Consider the following 14,170-nt stretch of genomic DNA (forward strand, 5'->3'; position numbering starts at 1 on the left):
CGGGATGTTAACAATTGAAAGGCGTCATGTTCGTTACCCTGCACGATGTGCTTTATTTTGTCTGTCTCGGACATCTGTGCGTTGACGCGACTGCAAAGATGGAATGTAACTTGTAAAAGTTTCGCCGAGCCGCTGTGATCGATCGTGCAGGCGTTGTTCGGCGCGGAGCTTGCGTACAGCAGGACGACCAAACACGGTTGTAAGATTAGCCTTGAGTGAGTCCCATGTTGTGATATCGGCTTCATGGTTACGATACCACAAGTTGGCAACGCCGGTGAAATAAAAGATGGCGTTTGTTAACTTCGTGGCGTCGTCCGAACTTACTGTATGAACTCATTCGCTCGTACGAAGGAAGCCAGTCATCAGAGTCTGTGTCATCAGTTCCGGTGAAGAGCGCAGGGTCTCGCTGGCGTAAGGAGAAAGCGCAGACAACCGGCGGGGTCATCGTGGCGGCAGGTGGGTGTTCGTCTTCACCCATACGAGTTACCGGGAGCGTTCGGGTGCAAAGCTCCAGCGTGAGGCAAGGATATCAGGCCGCACCTCCACCAAATGTAGAAGGACGACGGGGCGGCGTCGAGGTCGGCGAGGAAGCGGGGTGATCAAGACCAGCACGATCTGCGGGATGGCAATTCCACAAGGGCTGCATCTTGGTCGGCGTCCAGCGAAGGGGTTCATCTCCTTCTTCACATTACTAGTAAAGCTGCATGCTTGTTTGCATGTGTAATGGGAACGATTGTACGCATTGCTCGCGCGATTGAGTTGCGATGAGCTCAGTAGGTCGCGAATCGCAGCAACGCTAATTCCATTAAATTTATGCCCGCAGCGCCGCGCGAATGCCATTGAAACTTAAGATACTAAGCATTTCATGGCATTAAATTTGTCCGTGTGGAACGGACTTTTCTTCAAGACCGGGATATTAAAAAAAGAACGAGACCACTAAAAATCTCACCTTTCTGGACCTTGGAGATGGCCTCACTTAGGTGTGAAGTTGACACACGTGCAAAAAAATAACAAGCCGCTGCAGAGTACATGCTTATTTATAAGACGACTAAAAGTCTTTGAAATGCGGTCTTTCCTGATATCGTCGAAAGGACATCAGCATTTCGTGCTGGCCGAGTATGAAATCGATTTAGCCGTCTCCGAAGGAACGAAATTGCCAGTTTCAGGAGGCTGCGGTAAAGCGCTTTCCGATGGCTGGGAGGGTCCGTCGCTGGCAGCGACCGAGCCATTCTTGGAGTCCCTGCGGGAGCGAGACCGATGACCGCCGTCCAGTCCGGCGATGGCGTTCTGCTCCACAATCTGCTCTCTCTTGATCTGCAGCTGCACCGACTGCGGTACGTCCGGAATGAGGGCCGCCACCAGTCCAGTTACAGAGAACACCACGTGCTGCGAAACATGGCAGGCGCAAAACATGTGCGACCAAAGGATTCGGTGTTTCCGTGGAATGGAACACCGGACGGCTTAGGAATACAGCGTACGGCTGTGCTAGAATGCATGCCATTAATTTCTCCCTTATTACAGGGTTAAACCGTGCCCATAGAGTCAGACCTGTCATGCTCGATGTTTAGAAGGGTACGTCTTTGTCCTTAAAGCTACTGCGATATACTAATGATTGCAAATGTTTTTAAAGTGCAGAACTCTCACGGAATACATTTGTAGAAATTCAGGTTCACTCAGGCAGCTCATCGCGTTGCTCTGATTCAAAGCTCACAATTTCAAAGCGAAAGCCCTACATCATGAGGTCTAACTGGCTCACCGAGTTTGTGTGGAGCTTAACCTTGAAGATGACCTTGGGCAAACCTAGCATAGCAACAGCCTATGCAGAAGTAAAAGAAATATTGCCGCGTCTGCTTTTTCGAAACCGCGGCGGAGGGAACAAATCAGCTTCGCTGGCCATTGCACGAGAGCTCTATAATATTGCCGCAACCGATTGCGCCTTGTGCTGAACTGCAACACACTCTCGCGCTGGGCATTGCACATTGTCGTGTTCATCTACTAATTAATACCACTATCGATCTAATATTGTTGAGAGACGTACCGACGAGCCAGCAAAGCAAAACCATGAGCCAACCAGGCTAAAGTCATGCTTTCACACGTTTACTGCGTTTAACGACGTTAAAAACCCGCCACTTTTTTTCTGTGCCACCGTAATAGAGCATGGTGCCATTTTTCCTTGTATGCCTTCTGGTCGCAAGGTGGGCTCCGGTAACAGAAAAGTAGCTAAACAAAAAATTACACTAAATTTTACCGAATGTCATGAGACGAGATTCGTTTGACCATGCACGCCAAAGCGAGCAATGTGTTTCAGACAAAATAACGCACACTACCTGCATCAGTCGTTTGTTTTTTGCTTACTGCTCCTGATGTGCATGCTTATCTACTTTAGCGTCCTTTAAACATTTGTACAGCAGCGGGACAGAAGTGTCCAACTAACATCAAGTGCTGGTAAACGGAAACCTGTGCTCCTACGTATCATATGTTTGCGTGCTTAATACTACCGAATTCTCAAACAAACCATTCAGTGTATTTCTATATTTCGCTAATAGGCCTCACAAGCGTTGTGTATGTTTTTAAAAGCGCGGGTGTACAGGCAGACAGAGACGTATCTTGGCGGGGAAAAAATATAGCACTAGAGCGTTTTCTGTCTGTCAGCTGCGTCATATTATTGTGTGAAGCAGTTTTCAATTCTAATACAAGTTATCTAATACACCCACCAGACTGATGTAAGGATACGTGGCACATTTGAGGTCCTTCTATGCAGTCACCGGCAGACAGCTGTACTACTTTTTTTTCAGCAAAACCAGTGCTCGAAATGCCTTGAAAGTGATGGTTTGCCATTCTTAAAGTCAGTCTGAGTGCAATTTTGCTATTTGTTTGCATCTGAACAAGCACAAAGCTTGTGCCTTATAAAAAGTTAAAAAGAAAACTCTAATTCCTGATGATGCAACAATGGCCTGTGTACTTCGACATGCTCTCTTGTTTTTTTTTTGTTTGTTCCGATAATACCCGACATATACTACTATCCCGCGTTGCACCTTTCGCATGCCATCTCAGACGAGCAATGCGACGCGAAAGGGTATCACGAGGAGGAAAAAAGTTATTCGCTAAAAGCAGTTACGAAGAAAGGCTGCAAAAAAATTTAGACGTGAATTCACACTAAGCGTATCAAATGGCGGCAAGGAGAGCGTTTCTGCCAACAATGCGGGCCAAGTGTAAGATTGGACAAGTTGGTTCAACATAATCAGAACTGCACAAAGACATGGATGTGGAAAGAAGACAAAGAGAGTGCCCTCGGTTTTTAAGATGATGATGATTATGATGTCCTCAGGCTTAACGGCACATACCCACGTGGGTGGTTGGCGCTGTGTTTGGGTGTTTTTTACTTCCACGTCTTTGGACCGTTTCAATATTGTTCCATTTATTTATTCACATTACCTGCAGTGCACGAAGGCATTACTGCAGGGGGAAAAATACATATGGTTTGCATGAGGTGGGCGTAAGAAAAGAAAGCAAGAAGAAAAGATAGAGGCCTAAAAATTAAAAAAAAAGAAAAATAGGTAGCGAACAGCAAATTAATGAAAAACAAATGCACCACGCAAGCTAGTATACACCCGACAGCAGAGCAAAAAACAGCATTTGACTCCGGCAATTAGTAATTTTCTGTTGTAGCTGATTTTATTCGTTCGTGCTGTGTGGAAGAAATGAATAATGAAAGACATTAGTTCGACACTCTAAGTCTCCTATTTTCAATTGATGGCCACGCCTCACAGACGTAAAATGAGGATGCAAAAACTAAAGTGAGTTTCCTTGTCGACTCTAACTATGCCCAAATATATTCTAAAGAACATTTACAGCCGCAAGCTTCTTCTGCGACTCCTTATAGTTCCCACCCAAACCCATCCTTAAGGAATGTAACCCAAGATGCAAAATTATAATAATTTACAAGCAAAGCAAGCTGCACGGTTTTGTAGCCTTTCAAGCATGTCGGAAAGAATTTGAGTTTCAGAGGCAATTTAGTTAGTTTAGAAATGGATTCTGGCTGCAGCTAATTAAGCTAGAAAAAACTTTCACTGTTGTTTCAGAACACTGTTAGCATTGCTAACAACGTTTCTGCGGTGACTAGGCCCCAACCACACAACTGTCGAAGTAGTAAAGTTTAAACAAACCCAGGCACGAAAAAAAGACAAACTTTTAAGCAGCTCAATTAATACGTAAAAGCGGCCAGTGACAGCTGAGCTTGTACTTCATATGTGTTTTTTTTGTAGACTGTCGAAGTTGGCTTTCAAGGGAAAGCAGCCTCGTTGCGTTCAACGTGTTAATTATTCGATATAGGCTAAAGTGCACAAATCCACAGTTGCTATTTACTTGATAGCGTAAGTGGCAATGAGTTTCTTTGAGCACTTCGTTAACATACACCCAAATTGATCGAATCTATGAGCAAAGGAAAGAAGCCTTAACTGTATTCTAATGCATCCCATGATATGGATCTTAAAGGCCTATTATTTCGACATGGAAGGGAGGAGATGAAAGCGTACCTCAAATATCACCACGAAGATGAGCCTAGCGGCGAATATATGCCAGTAGGTGAGCGTAGGACGGTACTCGTTGTCCGAGCCTGGAGGCTCACGGAAACCCTTGTACCTGAGTAAAAAAAAAATGCAGTGGTTTAAGCTCTGGTTAAACCGGGAGGATTGCGAAAGCAACGAGGACAGAGGGGCGATGGAGAGCGCGCGGCAGCGGCGGCGGCCCCGGCACGCTAGCTATGCGCTGCTACTGCGCATGCGCAACTGGCGAGCGCGGCGGCGGCACCTCTGAGTCACCCGCGCAGCGACGGCGGCGGCGCGCCAACTGTGCGCCGTGTGACGTCACTGCTCCTCGCGCATGCGCAGTATGGCCTTTTGTCAGCTCCGCGAAATGGCTCGGCGACTTGCGTAGTGTTGCTTTCGCAGCAAATAAGAAACGAACTGCGTTGCGACGCGACAGAAGTCGCGGATACTTCGCCGACTCAAAGGCGAAAGTAAAGTGGACTCCGTAATTCTCTGGATGATTATATCTTTCTCCAGTAAACAAAGCTGCTTCCGGTTTTTGGGCCTAGAGTAGTTATTTACAAATCACAAGGACAGCGATTTGGGCTAGTTGGATGTAGTTCATCTTGAAAACAAAAAAAAAAAGAAGACGAGAAGGCAGCTTATGGGTATTGAGCGTTAGCAATATCAACGAAAATTGCGTCCTTAGCCATATTCGCTATATCCCGCAAAATGTTTCATTATATCCGGATATCTACTTTTTGATGCCAACGTATACATCGCAAGAAGACAAATCGTTCGACACCACTTCGAATGTCCAACGTCAGTTAGCTTGGCCGTAATGATCAAGAACTTCGCGGGTTGGGGAACCCAAGATCATCGGCGCGAATCGCTATGATATGCTGCGCATTGATTCGGCCAGTAATCTTTTTCTCCGTAAAACGCAGAATTGTTTGATACACTCAGAGATATCTATGCCAATGATACCAATGGTAGCAGCCACTGGTCCCACTTGAATGATCTTGTGTTACGTACTAACGTGACATTGAGTAATGCGATCATTAGAGCTAACGCTGCACTCGGACGAAGGACAAAAGAGAAGGGTAGACACTACAAGCGCTTGTAGCGCCTACCTTCATCCTTTGTCCTTCGTCCATGTGTGCTGGTTTTTGTTTTCAAGGTGATTTACAAACCAACTTGGTTTGCAAATCCTCCTCTGATTTTCTGTTGAACTGTTATTCAGTTCTAAAGCCGAAGGCGAGAGAGCTCCCTGAATTTGCTGAAATATTGTTGTAGTTGAAGCTGCTAGTGTAAATCCCAGGGCATTGACTAATTATAGACGCAAAACAACGGTTCGCTTGAATGCACAAAAAGAAAACATAGGTTCAGTTCACTCTCTAAGCCTTAAAGCATCCCGATAGAGCAAGCAAGAAATAAACACTTCTGTTACGAGTCAAAGTGTTTTAGACAAAAAGAGATGCTTATTTCCGTGCAAACAAGACTATATACATTATGGGGGCTCAAAAATTGCGTTACGTGTGATATTGACGTAGTGGAGCCAATTCGTCTCGCCAAGGTGTTTTTGCAGGCCGTAAATTTCCGAAGAGAAATTCACGTTGTCATTGCGACGTGTACACATTAGCGGAAGGATGAAAAAAAAAGGCTACAACTACGCCATGAGTGTAATATAGCACGTGGTTCGAAAACTTTTAGTGACGCATCAAAAATATATGACACTCGCACGGCATGAACGTTAATTCAAAGTAAGATAAATTTACTACCCTAACGTAGTTGCAGTATTTATGCACCACCTAACCCTGTGTTCCGCATTGATAAACATTAGTCAAACAGATGCGACCAGTTAGACGCTGAACGCTACGTCAATCTAACATTGCTCGAATCATGTTGTTTAAGGGGACTATAAACCACAGGGACACAGAGTGGTCGCATACAATCTTCGTGGCTATATTCGTGTACCTTACATGACTCCGTCACCAACCTGCACTCGCGTACGGGGACGCCATCCAGCGTCGAGTTGTCAGGACGCGTTTCGTTGTCGAAGTCGCTTGTGTCGAAGGACGATAGCGTGAAGTTTATGAACCCGCGCAGGCTGTAGTCGGGGCTATGTAGCACGCGATAGAGAAGCCGGGGGATAAAGTCACTTGTGTACGCGATCTGGAACGCCTGCAAAGTATACACAACCTTTCACTCTACGTGCGGACTCTCCCGCGATCAATCAATCAATCAATCAATCAATCAATCAATCAATCAATCAATCAATCAATCAATCAATCAATCAATCAATCAATCAATCAATCAATAAATCAATCAATCAATCAATCAATCAATCAATCAATCAATCAATCAATCAATCAATCAATCAATCAATCAATCGAATAGTCGAACAATCGAACAATGGATTGATTGATTGATTCATTCATTCATTCATTCATTCATTTGTTGTTCGATTGATTGTTCGATCGATCGATCAATTGATCCATCGATCGATCAATCGATCGAACAATCAATTTAACAATGAATGAATGAATGAAGGATGTCATCTGTGTATGTTCACTCAGCCGCTCCGCCCGCTCAAATGGAAGCGAAATGCTCGGGAAACGCGTTTGTCACTACACCTGTTGAAAACGAAAATAGCTCATGCCATGGCTCCCTTTGACCAAAGTTGCTGTTGCCCCATGAAAATTCATGATCGTCATCAACATAAAGTTTTATGAACACTGAAAAGAAAACAATGCACCGATTTAAAACCGAGCATCTTTTACTTTACAAATTTTCTTCAGACGTTTCCGCCGCGAAATATGAAAGGGTGATTTATTTATTTCCAGCGCAGTGCACGGATTCTGCAATCTTCAAAGAGAAAAAAAAGGAGAAAAAGACACCACAGGCAGGCTCCAGGCTCTGATCGCTTGGTTGGCTGCTCAAGCACTTCCAACAACCAGTGCCATATACCGACGTGTGACGCAATTACGTCAATAAAATCACTGCCGCGATATAAAGGCCACTTTACGCTCGATATGCGCCTCATACTTACGTTGCATACGACGGCGAAAATCGACACCCCCTTCACGATGACCTGCCAGGCTCCTGTGTAGGAAAATGCACAAAAAAAAATTCAGGAGGCACTTTAGCTCTCTAAAGTGCTGCAAGGCGAAAGCGTTTCCTGGCGCACTGTTTACTTATTTACTTTTTATTTTTCATATTTTGTTTATTTATTCTTTTTTGTTTTTGCTCATTTCCTTATTTTTTTATTTTTTTTTTATTTTTATGTTCATATCTTATCTTTATTTTGTTATTATTTTTGTTTATATTCCTATTTGTATTTTTATTCTTCCTTTTCTTGAATTTATTCCTTTTATTTTATTTATGAAACCCATGCGTTCACTAAATGCGCCTTTATTCATGCTCGAACCTGGAGCCTTCGTGGCGGAGTTGTAGCGTCTCCGCTTCAAAGCCAAAGGCCCTGGTTCGATTCCCACCCTCGGCGAAGTATTTTTAAGCAGTGACGCCGAAAGGCGGACAAATCTGCCGACACGGCAGCCGACACGTCTGTCGACATTGCTGCCGACGCGTCTGTCGACGCGGCTGCCGACGCGTCTGCTAAAGACAGTATGAGGCATTAAAGGCTTTCGCCTTAAAAATTCAGGGGGCACTTTGACTGTCTAAAGTGGGTAAGCGTTTTCCGCACCACCTTCGCTGTTTCTGTGGCACTGGTGGCGTCACATATATTTGGGTACTAATTACTAAGTCATGGCAAATAACTAATTAATTGTTAATTATTGATTAATGCCTGCATGGTAATTAACTGCTAATTAATGACGCTTAAGCTTCGCCTTTAGGAGTGGAACGCGACAGCGCGTTGTAGCGCTGCCAGGGAGTCCACGGAACGCCACTACCCGTTCGGCGCGATGCCTTGCCCTTTGAACGCAACGCTTTTTGAGGAAAGGAAATGGCGCAGTAATTCTCTGTCATCTCAGTGGACACCTGAACCGCACCGTAGAGGAAGGAAGGTGGGAGTGAAAGAAGATAGATAAAGAGGAGCCGTAATGAAGAAAATGAAAATTGTATTTGAGGAAAGGAAATTACGCAGTAACTGTCTCACATATCTCGGTGGACACCAGTCAAAATTCAGGGGGGGGCACTTTTTTTACCTAAAGTGTGGTCACTGATGTGTGGTTAAGATGTTAAGCTTCGCCCCTAAGAGTGGAACGCGACAGCGTCTTGCAACTCTGCCAAGGAGTCCATAGAACGCCATCGCCCATTCGGTTCTACGCCTCGCTCGTCGGTAAATTGGTTTTTGAGGAAAGGAAATGTATCTGTCTCTCATTTGTCGGTGGACACCTAAACCTCGCCGGAAGGGAATGGAGGAGGATGAGAGTGAGTGAAGACACCGTATTCACTAGACGCGCCTTTGTTCATTCCAACCCATCGAGCTGGCATGGTGGAGTGGATATCGTGCTCGTCTCTCACGCCGAAGACCGGGGTTCGATTCCCGAGCTCGACCAATTTCTTAATCGCTTTTATTTATTTATATGGCCTGACTAGTAAAGCTAATTAGGCTAATTGGGTAATTAAGCAATTACCTAAGCTTAGTCCCACTTACTTGGAGCATCACTATACGATCCCTTCTATTGGTTGTATGGTTACTAGCCAAAGTGCAATTGGCCCCGTTTGAAATTCGCGCACTGTGACGTCACGACTGTTTCCACCAATTGAAAAGCGTGACATTTTTTGTCGACAACTGCTGCTTACAACGATGAGACATTAAAGGCTTCCGCCTTAAAAACGCAAAAAATGTGTGGCAACACCTAAAGGTGCGCAGCACAGGCGAAAGCCGCTGCACGCGGATCGAATGAGCCCGGCCCGCTAAGGCTGTAGCAGTGTGTAACAGAGTAAGAAGATCAATTACCCGTAAATATGCGCTTCGAATCACAGCCCACTTCGGGCTGAAAGATCGCTCAGCAAGGTTGTTCTGCAGTGGGTTACGGTTATTACAACGTTTAAACGGTGCACTTATCTGCGTTGCCTAAAAGTAAACAGAAGAGTGGGTGCTCTGCGGTGATGGCAAAGTGAAAAGTGGATGAGTTGCGCCATCTGTTATTATTTCGGCTGAGCTTGTACGGCATAGGCTAACCAAAAGACCAAAAAAATTAGGGGCGGAGTCACGTCTCAGCGGTGACAGATGGCGACACCAGCGTCATTCTTATGGGTCCGCACATACCATTGAGTTAATATTACGCACTATGGCGCGCAATCAGCGAGCGCACTCCCATGCACTCGCCCTCTACATTGTTAATCGTGGAGGCTGCTATTCTTGACAGTTGAATGTTGTTCTTTGGATCAGAACGGTACATACTAACCCGGCAACATTAATTTTTGAAGTTACTTGGTGTGGATAGCACGATGGCCACTTTTATTATAAAAAAAGAAATTGAGAGACCATTTTTCAAATGTTTATAAAGTACTAACAACTGGGGTGTACAACATATCGCCTTGAAACTGATTGCAACGCGTTTTGAAACAACGAGTCGTTCATTTTGGCGAATTTTTTTGTGCAAGAATTTTCGTCAGTACCATGACGGAGCAACCGGTAGTTTGGAAATTTAATTGAGACTTAGTAGGCCCGTATTAACTCTACCTTGGAGACGCCCTGTGCCCAGCAGTGCAGTGCAAGCGTGCAAAGGAGTCGTGTTGTTGCGACTGAGAGAAGGATGAAAAGGAAAGGGCACGGGCCTGCCAACTGGCTCAAGCCGAGCCACCACCGCTGCCACGTGCAGATAGAAGAGAGTTGAAAGATAAGAGGAAAGAGTGAAAGAGACAGAAGACGCGCGGCGCAACAACCGCCTCCGCCGAAGCGGACGCTGGTTGAAAAAAAATTCAGTGCCCGGATGAGTGGATCTCGGTCTCGGCGTGACGTCACCACACTGCCGACAACGGGAGCTAAAAGCATTTCATGCTTAAAAAACACATAAGCGGCCGTAGCCTCCCCAAAGGAGTCTTCAGAGACCAAGACGCTGCCACTGTCTCGAAGGCTCCGTGGCGCAACAGTATTAAGCATGAAATGCTTTTAGCTCCCGTTGTCGGCAGTGTGGTGACGTCACGCCGAGACCGAGATCCACTCATCCGGGCACTGAAATCCACTCATCCGGGCACTGAATTCCAGTTATCCGGGCACTGAATTCCAGTTATCCGGGCACTGAAATCCACTCATCCGGGCACTGAATTCGTCATCCGGGCACTGAATTCCAGTTATCCGGGCACTGAATTCCAGTCATCCGGGCTCTGAAACGAGAACATCCGGGCACCGTACGAGACTTAACGAGATTTAACGAGACTCTCTAAGCCCTCCTACGCGACCGGCATGCAAGCGCCGGTTGGTCTCCAAACGAGACAAAAAATAACTGCTGCCAGTGCCTTCTCAATGTTTATCAAGATATCAGTGGAGCTGTGGGTTTGATAATGCACGGAATTATAATTTCCGATTTCTAATAACGCGTGCAAAAAGCACATAAATGCCACGTTACACTTCGTTGGCATACGTGATCCGGGGGAGAAGCGCTGCGTTCAAAGGACAAGGCATCGCGCCGAACGGGTGGTGGCGTTCCTCCCTTCCATTACGGCGCGGTTCGGGTGTCCACCGAGATGGCAGAGAATTACTGCGCCATTTCCTTTCCTCAAAAAACCTTGCGTTCAAATGGCAAGGCATCGCGCTGAACGGGTGGTGGCGTTCCTCCCTTCTTTACGGTGCGGTTCGGGTGTCCACCGAGATGACATTAGGCCCGTAAACATTCCATGCTTACTCTACTCTCGGTTACGGGAGAGGCAGAGAATTTTTTAAGCATGAAATGCTTTTAGCTCCCGTTGTCGGCAGTGTGGTGACGTCACGCCGAGACCGAGAGCCATCATCCGGGCACTGAAATACACTCATCCGGGCACTGAAATCCACTCATTCGGGCACTGAATTCCAGTTATCCGGGCACTGAATTCCAGTTATCCGGGCACTGAATTCCAGTTATCCGGGCACTGAAATCCACTCATCCGGGCACTGAAATCCACTCATCCGGGCACTGAATTCCAGTCATCCGGGCTCTGAAACGAGAACATCCGGGCAGCGTACGAGAATTAACGAGATTTAACGAGACTCTCTAAGCCCTCCTACGCGACCGGCATGCAAGCGCCGGTTGGTCTCCAAACCAGACAAAAAAATAACTGCTGCCAGTGCCTTCTCAATGTTTATCAAGATATCAGTGGAGCTGTGGGTTTGATAATGCACGGAATTATAATTTTCGATTTCTAATAACGCGTGCAAAAAGCACATAAATAATGACACGTTACACTTCGTTGTCATACGTGATCCGGGGGAGAAGCGCTGCGTTGAAAGGGCAAGGCATCGCGCCGAACGGGTGGTGGCGTTCCTCCCTTCCATTACGGTGCGGTTCGGGTGTCCACCGAGATGGCAGAGAATTACTGCGCAATTTCCTTTCCTCAAAAAACCTTGCGTTCAAATGGCAAGGCATCGCGCTGAACGGGTGGTGGCGTTCCTCCCTTCCTGTACGGTGCGGTTCGGGTGTCCACCGAGATGACATTAGGCCCGTAAACATTTCATGCTTACTCTACTCTCGGTTACGGGAGAGGCAGATAATTTTTTAAGCAAGAAATGCTTTTAGCCCCCGTTGTCGGCAGTGTGGTGACGTCACGCCGAGACCGAGAGCCATCATCCGGGCACTGAAATCCACTCATCCGGGCACTGAATTCCAGTCATACGGGCACTGAAATCCACTCATCCGGGCACTGAAATCCACTCATCCGGGCACTGAAATCCAGTCATCCGGGCACTGAAATCCAGTCATCCGGGCACTGAATTCCAGTCATCCGGGCACTGAATTCCAGTCATCCGGGCTCTGAAACGAGAACATCCGGGCACCGTACGAGACTTAACGAGATTTAACGAGACTCTCTAAGCCCTCCTACGCGACCGGCATGCAAGCAACGGTTGGTCTCCAAACGAGTCACAAAAAATAACTGCTGCCAGTGCCTTCTCAATGTTTATCAAGATATCAGTCGGGCTGTGCGTTTGATAATGCACGGAATTATAATTTCCGATTTCGAATAACGCGTGCAAAAAGCACATAAATGCCACGTACACTTCGTTGTCGTACGTGATCTTTTAGGGGCTTCGCGCATCGAAGCAAAGCTGCGCAGGTGCACAGGGGCCCGGGGGAGAAGCGCTGCGTTCAAAGGGCAAGGCATCGCGCCGAACGGGTGGTGGCGTTCCTCCCTTGCTTTACGGTGCGGTTCGGGTGTCCACCGAGATGACATTAGGCCCGTAAACATTTCATGCTTACTCTACTCTCGGTTACGGGAGAGGCAGAGTTTTTTTTTCTCCTCTTTTCAACTGCTTGAAAGCGTTTAGAACGAGTTTAGAAAGACTACTTGGAATCGTTTAGAAAGGGTTTAGAAAGACTACTCGAAAGCTTTACAAGAGCGTCTCCTGTCGGGTTCACTGAGCCAAGATTCCTAGCCCCTGAATGAGCAGACAAGACCAGAATCCTAGCATCGTCTACCTGTCCATGACGCTCGCGAGAGTAAATTGAATCTGTCATGCCGCTTTAACCCAACCCAACCGGGTTCATGTACACGTCTTCGATGAAAATCTGTACGCTGTGCTAGAAATGCCCGGAGTACAGCTGTGCTACGCAGGCTTTGTAGGCAATGGAGTGTATATTGCAACCGCGCAAAACGACGCAGGATGAAGAGAGGAAAGCACAGGACAAGACCTGCGTCGCTTTGCGCGGTTGCAATATGCGCTCCATTGTCAACCACCAACTAGCCCGCCTTCACTTGTTACTTTGTAGGCACTTTGCGCCTTCATCTCGAATTAGCTATAAAGCTTGAACGCACCCTAACGGGGAACATTGAAGGTCAACGCGGGAAACATTTGTCGCCACCTGCGATGGAGTTTCCCTCTTTGGCAAATATTCAGCTAAGAATTACTGGATCGACAGTCGAACACGGTCGCATATGGGTGCGTCGTTAATTTTTCTTGCAGACTCAGGACTTTCTACACCTTAAGAGATGTTTCCTGCTATGAAATGCTTCCTTAAGGGCCGACCTTCCGAAGTTTTGGCATTGTTTTTAATGGCGGTTGATGGCGGATTAAAACAAAGCTTACAGGTTTGCTCGAGGAGAAAAAAAAAAGACTAAGGCAAGGAAGCGAAAGAGCTACGAAAGGAGGCGCTGGCCACAGCAGTGGACAAATGGTTTTAGGATTCATCATGTAGGTCGAAGGTAAAGGGTTTGATCTCAAATGTCGCCAGGTAGGTACGAATTTTCCAGTGGGCAAAAGCTTTCCTTTGGCCTCGCGCTCGGTATCCTTGGGTGAAATTCTTCGGAAATGGGTCTTTCCTTCCACCTAGAGTACATTTTAGACAAGCTGCTGTTCTTAGATTAAAATTTATCATCATAAAAAGAGCGCCCTAACACCGATACCCGACGTGGCAGCAAGAGAACAGTAGTTGATTTAGTATATTAGGTGAGCCATGCGGTCTGAAAAGAAATTGAAGTTGAAGGCATGCTGCTGCTGCCCTAAAGGGTCCCGTGGATTTTCTGAGCACAAAGCAGTAATG

At 46.5% G+C, this 14,170-nt stretch overlaps 1 protein-coding gene across 1 annotated transcript in view; it reads right to left on the reverse strand.

Moving 5' to 3' along the window:
* Positions 1-1,095: 1,095 nt before the first annotated feature.
* LOC149328940 (anoctamin-4-like) overlaps positions 1,096-14,170 on the reverse strand; it is a 35,857-nt gene continuing 22,782 nt past the window's right edge. Inside the window, exons 21-24 of the mRNA XM_089559145.1 lie at positions 7,579-7,631; positions 6,526-6,710; positions 4,536-4,641; positions 1,096-1,386 (exon numbers count right to left, since the gene is read on the reverse strand). Coding sequence (XP_089415271.1) covers positions 1,096-1,386; positions 4,536-4,641; positions 6,526-6,710; positions 7,579-7,631 — 635 coding nt within the window. The remainder of the gene's footprint in view (positions 1,387-4,535; positions 4,642-6,525; positions 6,711-7,578; positions 7,632-14,170) is intronic.

Source organism: Amblyomma mixtum, chromosome 9 (genome assembly GCF_055824585.1).
Source record: "Amblyomma mixtum isolate Tamu chromosome 9, ASM5582458v1, whole genome shotgun sequence".
In the NCBI taxonomy this organism is placed as follows: domain Eukaryota; kingdom Metazoa; phylum Arthropoda; class Arachnida; order Ixodida; family Ixodidae; genus Amblyomma; species Amblyomma mixtum.